Raw genomic sequence first — 10,176 nt, forward strand, 5'->3', positions numbered from 1 at the left:
TCTCAAACCAACCCTCGTATCTGGCTGCTATGTTTGTATTCCAAAGATTTCATTGTTCATTAGCAAGTTACTTACGCGATTTCTCTGTGGCTGCTGTATGTCATAGCCAGCGATTTTAATGAAGTGATTGCACTTCGACTGATCTAATAATTCTTGCGAAAGCAGGTCAGCCACCTTTCCAATTGAAGTGCATTGCACTTCTGAGTGTGTGGCAACTCAAAATTATATTTAGTTGAATTGCTTTGATAATTTTTTTGTGATTGTTAGTTCGTGTGTGTACTTAATTCTGGTGCAGAAAATGAATACTTACTTTGTGTCGAAATGGTCAATTTGTTAAATTTCCTTCGCATTAGTGAAAAGATGTACAGAGAATTTCAATAGTGTTTCAGTTGGTCACTCAACATAAATTGCTTCTACAGTAAGATAGATTTAGAAAAATAATCATTCCATTTTATCTTCCCATTTCATAAGCACCTTTTGCTTCTGCTACATATTGTAAAAAAAGTTCTGCTCTTAAATAATTCTACTAATGTTTCAGATCTTGACGTGAATGCAGCTGAAAATCACTATATTTCGCAAATTATCGAGCTTTTTGTTCAAAATTCCATTGCACTATTTGTCACAATTCATTTCAAATTGTGATCTATTATTTTTGTTCAATTCAACTCAACTTTTATGATGCTGAGTTGTACAAATAGATTTTATGATAATACTTTGCTTTACACGATCCAAGAAAAATTTGAATTAATCTAGCTTGGACTGTTATTAAAAAGATATAATAAATTCATAACAGTAATGGTGCTAACAAAAAAAGAAATGAATAACGAGAAAATTTTTGTAGTATGAATTAGCGAGTGGATAACGTTTCATCCCTATGTGATTTCATGTTTGATGTTTTGACAGCAAAAGTATTATATCATAACCTTTAAATTATATTTGATAATTTGTTATTTTATATTGTAAAGTATGTTATATTATTTAATATGATATTTTATGTTATGTTATGTTATGTTATGTTATGTTATGTTATGTTATGTTATGTTATGTTATGTTATGTTATGTTATATTATGTTATGGTATTTTAATTATTTATATTTTGTTTTGTTATGTAATATTTTGTTTATGTTGTGCTATGTTGTGTTTTATTATTTTGCGTTTGTGATATTGTAATATGATTTATGCTGCTTTGTTTGTGACCTTAATTTTGTCCTTTTAAATACTTTCCAAATCAGCTGCATTTTCTTTCATTATTTTTCATATTTACTTTAGTTAAATTCACACTTTTGTTTTTATCAGTATTGAACGTGGCTTAAGCTCTTTATTTGATTTCTTTTGCCTCCAAATAAACAGCTAACTCAAACATTCGCCAAGTCGAACTGTTTCGTTGTTCCCTTTGAGGCTCGAGTTTACTGTGATTGAGCGTGGCTTGAGCTCTGCCATTGTCTTATGACAAGCCCTCAAGTTTGTGCCGTGATGACCAAATTTACTCTTTTTGACGGCTAATTAACCAGATTCTTTTTGTCTTTGAAAAATAATTAAGTTTTCCTTGCAAACCATTGGCCATATGATTTAGATCTTCCTGGAGGAGCTGTGAAACCGAAATGTAGGTTTGAAGTAATTATCATGTTGGGTTTTCAGGCCTACCTGTTTCAAATTTCCAGTATCTCAACGTTTAAAGATGTGAAAACCAGATAGAATCAACTATAAAAACGAATATGATTATGTGGCTTTTGATTCAAGGTTCTAGAGCAATTAGGAGTAGCCCTACTAGTCCTTTTCGTGATTTGAATAAATCTCTCAAAGTGTGGGGTCAGTAGCAATAACGTAATACAGTTTAGAGCACCTTGGCACAATGACTAAAGACTCCCGAACAAAAGGGGCCCCAAATTATTTATATATCTATGTTTCTGACGCTTCGCTTTAATTCAACTCATTTTCAAAAACTCTACAATTAGGGCTTTTCTAACTCAGCTCTCGCTAGTTAACGAGTAAACTTGTTTTATACATCTTGCTAATTGTATTTGACATCGTATACACCCTTGGATGGGACATTCTTGCAGTCCATAAATAGTGCCCAACCTCAGTTTTTCCTTAGGGCCCCAGACGGCTCCGGTGCGTCAGTAGTGGGCATGTCTTCAAAGAGACAAATTGACTTGATTTTCAAAGCTGTTCAGGTATTTGTCTCTGCGACGAGGTTTATATGATACTTGCAAAGCAACACTAACACTGCAGTGTGACAATATAACCAGACAGGTATTTGTGTGCTGACCTTTCACAACGAAATTCAAACTTTCCCCAAAGCCACGCAAAGCTAACAAGAATATTTTTCGTTAAGAATCTGCTCACAAACATGTAAATCCCATGTTTTCATACCCTTTAATCCCTAGGCTTTTCATAGCCTTAAACGCCTTTTTTAATTCTATCTTCTTTTAAATGCTTCTATTTTGCCTTTGAATGTGTTATTCTGGCTATAAACGCAAAATTTACCGTATTATGTTGCGTATCAGAAACCTTTCTAACCTTATTTTGAATCATGCGCAGTTTTAAGAAAGTATATGTAGCTTAGATATTCCTGGCAACGTAGAGCAATAAATATACTTCTGAGCTTCAAGGGAGCATCACATTTCATGATCAAAGGCAGTGTGATTCCTTTTTCTGAGAGCTCATGAACAAAAATGGCTCAAGAGTGTCTTCTTGTAGGACAGCCGTTTATATAAGTACTTATTAGTGTCAAAGTTTTTTATTTCTAGTAATAGTAGCATGTTTTATGCTTCCTGGATCCTCAGAAGATTAACGCGACCTGTATAAAGTTCGGGATATTTAAGCCAGCTTTGCCATATTATTTCTCTTCTATGATTGATCATTTGGTGCTGGAAATACTCACATTATCTTATTCTGTGAAAAAGACATCATTGAATTACCTCTATATATTTTTACCCATCTTACCCGTGTTTTTTCCTGGCAGTAGAAATGCTAAAGAACCGGTATTTTTGTTGTTTGGCACTGTCTTTGTCTTGATGGCTCACGCCTCCCCACTGCCAACGACTTTTTCTCCAGTCGCTAAAATGTTTGCTCCGATGCTAAACGCTTTGATCCAAACATGGTTCGTCTTCATATAGTTCAAATTCGTTATAAGTTGTTAAATCCACACTGTGTATCGCCGTTTTCTCTAAGAGGTAATTTCACGTATTTTTCTCACCGGTAAAATACGCGTCCGAGTCCGGATTGCCACATGTTAGTCCAGCGTGAAAAAATGTTCTGGAAACTTCAACTTCTCCGTTTTAATCAGTCTTGTTTTCAATGGCTTGACCGTTTCTTTTAATTAATTATTTGCCACCATGTACACACAGTGAGTGAAAACTGTCTCGATTTGAATAAGCCAACCCGTTATGTCTAGACAGTTAGAATCAGTTTCTGATATTATTCAAGAAATTAACTTTGTGCTCTCACAAGCTTACTTAGGTGAGAAACGTTTTCAACTAATTCTTTGAATGATTGATTTTCGACTTGAAGCCACGTATAACGAGCCTTGCCGTTTTTCATTTTATTTAAGAAACACTATTCATAAAAGTAATTTTTAATTTTTATTTGGTGAAGCACTTTTTGCGCTTATAATCAAGGTTCGACAAATCTTCTAAGCAATGATCAAATAAGACCAGAAATTTTTTGGATAGAAGCAAAATATGATTTAACTTCTGATTTGACACATTTATTTTGAATCAGGTTTTGTTGTATAGTGTCCTAAGGTATTCCAACGAAAGAGCGACGATTCAAATCTTTTTTTATTGATTATATTATTATTTAGCTTGAGTATTTCTTCTTTCTTTTCATTCGTTCTTCTTTTACTTCCTCTTTTTTTCTTTTTGCCGCAAATCGATAAAAATCCCCTTTGGGATATATCCTTTTTTGCAGCACGCTTGCAAAGGTCATGATGTTGCAGCTGTTGTCCTGCCCATATTAATCAATCCCTTTTTTCTTTCATTTGCACCGTACAGTTCTTCGGTCATCTTGTTAGCTGTTCGCTTAATCTATATAACGTTATAACTCACCTCAAATTGGATACTCGGCAAAATCTTGTTAATTTAAGAACAAATTATTGTCAAATTCTTTATTTGTTTTTTAATCGCGCTTTGCTACGTCAACAGTTGCAAAATTGTCCATATTTTAAAGTCGAAGTACACATTGTTCTAGGTTCTAAAATTATTTTGATTTTAAGATTTGTCTTTGACATTGCTATTAGAGCAACTTCTTAATTTAATGCGTCTCTTGCAGGACTGCAAGTCGCCCAATTCTACGGATGCATTTCTAACTAATGAGTTCGGGCCAATTTCTCTGCCTTCTGTTGGCGCCATGAACGATATATCGTGTTCGCGTTGGAGCCGACCTCAATACCTTGACCCAAGCCAGCGCAGAAAACGTTCTCCGAGGTCAGATCAACAGTACATGCATGAAGATTATATCTTATCAAATGATTTCCAAACGTTCAGTTTAGATTCACCACCCGGACAAGATTACCGATTCGGAGATTTGTATGGATTATCGAATCCAGTTGGACACTTCGGGTCGAATCCGAGTCTGGGTGCTTACGCCCGGAATAATTATCCGCATCAACATAGCTTTTTGAGTGACCTGCAGACATACCATGGCGCCAATCCGTATTCTACATATCGACAAAACTTCACATCGGACAATATGCGGCCTGGAGCTGAGGTCATGTTAGGCGAAACCTCACGTCCTTATTTTAAACCTTGCTCTAAGGACAGAACCAATCGCATGAGATCAAAACTAGTTGATGCACAGGAAGACCTGAAGAAGGGCAGCGAAGGCAATAGCATCTCGAAATCAAAACAAAGGGGCGAGTCAAAGAACAGAATGTGCGTAGGTTCAGACGAATACAAAGGAGTTCTCGGAAAGCGAAAATGTGATCAGACAGACGATTGTGAGGTGCAGGCGAAGAAACCAAAGTTTTACTTTGAACGCGAAGAGCATTACGTTGTGCATAAATTGCTGAGGGAACTATCGTCAGCAAGTATGCCGTCAGACCTGCCACGAACAACATCAGCGTCGCTCTTCTATCGTTTGCTGTCATCGAAAGCAGAACCGAGAGTAATGCAAACAGTTGGGGGATCTTCTTCATATGGAAGAAGCAGGAAAATTGTTGTCAGAGATGATGTTAGTGAAGATCAGGTTAGTTTTCTTAAATCCCAATTTCTTCTTCATTCGTTGACACCATGTTTTCCTACTTTGTTTGTTTTGAATAATTTTGTTTCCGATCTATGCAATACAAATACAATTTCAATTTGAATCAATTCAATTTTACTTGTCTTTTATTGCGTGCCAGCTATATTATGGATACGAAGCAAACATTTACTCTGTAAAACGAATTTAGTATCTCCTGTTTTTTCTTTGGCTTTTGTCACTCAATAAAACCTTGTAAAATGTAAATTTACTTTTCCTTCTTTTGTTTATTGTGAAGCGGAGGTTTTCGTACAATGTTGCTTTGCTGATTAAATCAACGCGGATTTCTGATATTTCCATGGATTGGATCAAATTACCTCAAAGCAGTACCTTCCATTTTCTCTCTAGCTGTTCACATAGAATTAAACTGTGCTTCTTACTTCTAAAGGATATTTGTCTCCTCATGTAACAATTTCCACTTATTTGTCACCCCCAACATGTTAGCCACATCATATGAAATTGTCTGGAAATTTTTTTTATTTCTACTTAATTTTTAATTCCATCCGTTTATTCTGTCCAATTTTTGAATTGAAACTGACATATCACTGTTAGTTTTCCTTTTTCTAAAGATCGCATATATGGGTAATGTATCTCATATGAACATATTTTGCAGAGTCAAATGGCCATTAAACAAAGCCTTTGGCCTGGCGGAGAGTTTCCAATTCACCATAACAAAAATCGTATAGTTTTTTCTTGTTCTCGTTGTTTCCTAGGCATTTTGCGCGTTTCTATTAGTTTAACTCAAATAAGATTTAGAAAGACAACAAGTAGAAAGGGGCGCACACTGAGCTTTGTTCAAAAGTAAGAATTATCTGATTTTTAAATCGCTTTGTCAGTATTATCTGAAATTTCACCTCCAGAAGGAAAGATGCAAGTACACTCAGCTGGGTCCTGTGTTTTTAATTCATTTTTAGACGGAAATCTTCGGGTGTGTGCTTATCTTGTTTTCAATAACTTTTGAATGTCTCGGGGAATGTAAATAAGGTGGAAAAGACGCATAGCGACAGAGTATAAAAGTACCAGAGGAAGGACAATAGGCCATTTGCTCCAGTGACACTGTCTCAGCTCATAAAACAGTTTCCCGATTAACGGGCTCTCCTGTGCTCAAACTAACCAAAAAGGATGAACCATCTGAAGTCGTTCTTATAGTATTCATATCCTATCTAACCATACCAGTTGTTTTTGTTGGCTGAGACCCATGTTGAAATTATTCCAGTCTCTCACGACCACCGGCGGGTTGTTCTGACCTTGAAAAGGGAAATGGGAAGTCCAAGCCGAGCCAAAAGAATTATGTTGCCAACCTCTGTCTTACATCAAGGAAGAATGTGGTTTTGGCTGGAAAATTGCCATGACATTTTAGAAACAGTGCATTATTCTGGTGTATCTTAAATTTGTTTCCAACCATTGCAAGTTAATTGTCTCTGTTCAATAAAGTTGCTGGTTCATCTACAGATATTTTAACTTTGTAACCCCCATCGTCAAGAAAACTAGTAACTCCTCAATCTTGAAATAAGTACAGAAGCTGTCAGAAGATCCCCATGCTGCCTTGCGATCATGAATTTAAACTTCCTTTTGCCAGACTATGTTGCTTTATTACGTCGAAAATGGTGTTTATTTATGGGTATTCCTGTTTTGCTATGAGTCTTGTTGAGCTGTGAAAATGTTTCAAGTAACTATGTGAATATTTATTTATTGTCTACTACTAAGCATTAACCGAAGCAGAACATATTTGAAACTTAAGCCAAAGTACTTTGCAACACCTAAGGTGTCAGAGCCTTTTTGCTTGAGATTTGAAGAATGCGTCATAGATGAACACGCCAACAGGTTTAGCTGATTCATAAGGTAGCTTATGTTTCCACGCTCCATGTCACAGCGACCTGCCTTTCTCAGTACGTTCAATATCTTTAAAGTGACTGCACTGCAAAATCGGATCGAATACAAATCAACCACAGGGTTTTCTGCGTTTAAACCGTATTACGATGGCTTTGCATTGCATCTAAGGTCATCGGGCTCTCTTGCTACAAGCCCCAAAGTGAAAAGCACATCACAAAGTAAATTGTCTTTATAGTTAGCCATGAGTTTGCAAGTATCACAGTGATGGAAATTATTTGTGACTGTAAGATGTACATGGCCTATTTTTTGGTTTTTTCATATTTAGGACGTGAAGATCTGCCATTACCCAATGCTAGACCTCCCTTCTCTGGGTAACAATAATGGTCAAAGAACCTTTAATTCGCTGATTTCTTTTGTGCTAATGATATCTGAATGGAGACAGGAATTGGCTTCGTGCACAGGCTAGGTTTAAGTGCTTTTACGATAATAGGCCTAAATTTATTTTTTTGATCCGGGTGGCTGTCGGAGAATCATTTGGTTTCCATCGTTTCTAATTCACCAAAAACAAGATTTTAAAACAATGTATGCTAATAAACGAATCTCCAACAAAATAAAGAACCGCTAAAAGAATTCAACTTCAGAGCAGGTAACAAAGAACAAGAAAGTTGTCCACATCTGCTGGTGTGAATAGAATTCAGCGTGGCTCGGGGTCAAGCCTAGGCTACCACCATCATGTGCAAAAAGCTTGATGTTCTCTCATGATTTTAAGAATAATTTCAACCACACATTTCTTATCACGGTTTTTGTTGTTTGAGACATTTAATGTTGACCTGTTGGTTTCTCAGGGCCACATTAACTTAGGTATCCGTTTAAAGGCAAAACGGGCTTATCGCCTTTGAAGTTGATCCTTGAAAGTCAACTGACCCGAGAGAACAGCAGAACTATATATTCTAACACAATACTCTGGCTTAAAAATGCACGAGATTTTGATCTTCACTCCATTTTCTGTGATCTTTTTGCATATAAGATTCACCATCTTTCAAAATCGGTTTATCAAGACTTACTTTAGTTCTGTTTTGGATATAATTCATTATTCCATCTCAGTCATTGGTTCATCGCCATTATAATTACATCTCTTAAATGGTTCTTTAAATTTCCAGGTCAATATTTGAAACTTTTACTGCACTTTGCCTAAAGCAAGTCACTGAACTCTCTTGTTAGGTCATCTCTTGAATCGCCCAGTTTGGATGAATTTTAGGCGCAATACAACCAAGTAGCAGTTTTGTGATATCGTCAAATAGTCCTGCATTTTACTTTCACTAAACTATCTTTTGTCACATTTTGTGAAAGCATTTAAATTTATATTTGTTTACTTTCCTAACTGTCTGTTTTTTTCAATTCCAGATTGGGAAATATTCCCACGTCGGCTCTCATCCGTTTGTTTACATTCATGGAGCCGCGTCCCGCGCCAGTCCGACCAAAAGCCTTAAGCTTATCGAGTTGCTCACGACAAAGTCCCCGGATCCGGAAGAACGAAGCAAAGAGGATAAAGAAAACAAGGAAGAGGCTGGCAACCTGGAAGTTAAATTGGTGAAGAGTGAAGAACCTCTGTCACAAGAAGATAAAGACAATGAAACTGGAGGCGATGCCATCAGGTGAAATCAATTCAGACTATGTTACTATCATCTTCTGGTTCATCGTGTATTATTTTATCTGAAATCTTCCCAGATTACCAAGTAATATAAATATATGTATGAAGATGTATTGGTTCAATCTTTTTCAATAAGGCACTAGAATATACACAGGCTCTGTGCCCCTTCCGTTTGGAGTACCAGCGTACAAACTTTGAAGAATGCCATTTGCTTGATCAACACCACCAACCATTTTTCGATGCCCCCTTGACAACACTAGCTTATCATAGAACAATTTTTTCTAGCCCACAGATTTAAAATTTTATTGAAATATTTTTAACCAGGATTTTATTCTAGTGCCATTGATTTTAGTCTCCCATTCATTTGTGTTTGTAGGTTGTTGGTGTTTTGTCGACCTCAAATGATCATAAAGTCCAAAATTGTCTCATTAAGAGTTACGTTTCCCTACAATCCCTGTACGTGCAATTTCAAGTTAATTCACTGAAATATTGTGAATGGTTAGGTTGGAATACGTCAGTGTCAATTGAGATTATCAAAATAGTTCTACTTTTAGAGGGTAGGGAGAGCAGACCATGTAAGTGCGCCCAGTCGCTATAGTTGTCCGAATGGTTGTTCTATGACGAAATGCTACTTTCCCGGCTGATGTGATACAAGTTTTGACTTCACTTTCTATGCTCTCTGTTAATGATGGCAGAGAATTAGCAAAATAATGAATTGCGCCTGTGTCTAGATATATTAAAGGGTTTATGGTTCCTTTATAAGAAAAGAAGCTTTCCGAGTTGATTCTAGGCCGTCATCTCTCTCCTTCTTCGCTAGGGTGTCCTTCATTTTGCTTGATTGTAGAAGTATTGTACTGGGCTAAATGCAGATGCAAAAGCATCTTTCGTATCCGCCGTTGACCTCTACTTGGTGTTGGCAGGCCTCATTTTGGCTAGACATACACAGTCAAGGGTCAATTCTAGAATCAGACCTGTCATTTTAACAGAAAAACCAAACTTACTGTCGCCTAATGACTGTTATTCTACACCTTATTACAAAAACTTGAAGTTATTTCTACATGTTCACATCTCCGCACACCAAATTCTATATGCGCCCTCGTAATGGTCCTATCAAAGTCTTTTCTAAATTTTAGTTTATTCATTTGCACCTTAGCAGTTGTTATCATTGACTTTATAAGTAAAACTAATACTTTCTCTTTGAAACAATTTATCATACGTAGATTCATTTTATTGATTATTTTTAACGATAATTATGTTATTATATTTTCCATTGGTAGCAATAATGTTAATATTTTCCATTTTTTGTATAAAAGTATAAATTGCTTTTGTAAATAATTTGCCTTATACCATAACCTAAAAATTATTTCCTAGGATTATATCTGTTAGACTTTAGGTAACCATCTCTGCAAATATGAATTTTAAAGCAAATTTCAACAAACGATCACCTTTTTCTG

General features: G+C 36.1%; 1 protein-coding gene across 6 annotated transcripts in view; it reads left to right on the forward strand.

Moving 5' to 3' along the window:
* LOC135689402 (uncharacterized) overlaps positions 1-10,171 on the forward strand; it is a 37,690-nt gene extending 27,519 nt beyond the window's left edge. For all 6 annotated transcript variants that reach the window (XM_065206610.2, XM_065206612.2, XM_065206611.2 and 3 more), the window contains 2 exons: positions 4,273-5,187; positions 8,476-10,171. In XM_065206610.2, coding sequence (XP_065062682.1) covers positions 4,273-5,187; positions 8,476-8,730 — 1,170 coding nt within the window. In that variant the 3' untranslated portion in view covers positions 8,731-10,171. The remainder of the gene's footprint in view (positions 1-4,272; positions 5,188-8,475) is intronic.
* Positions 10,172-10,176: the final 5 nt, after the last annotated feature.

The sequence above is a fragment of the Rhopilema esculentum genome, chromosome 5 (assembly GCF_057945365.1).
Source record: "Rhopilema esculentum isolate cy_ngs chromosome 5, ASM5794536v1, whole genome shotgun sequence".
In the NCBI taxonomy this organism is placed as follows: Eukaryota; Metazoa; Cnidaria; class Scyphozoa; order Rhizostomeae; family Rhizostomatidae; genus Rhopilema; species Rhopilema esculentum.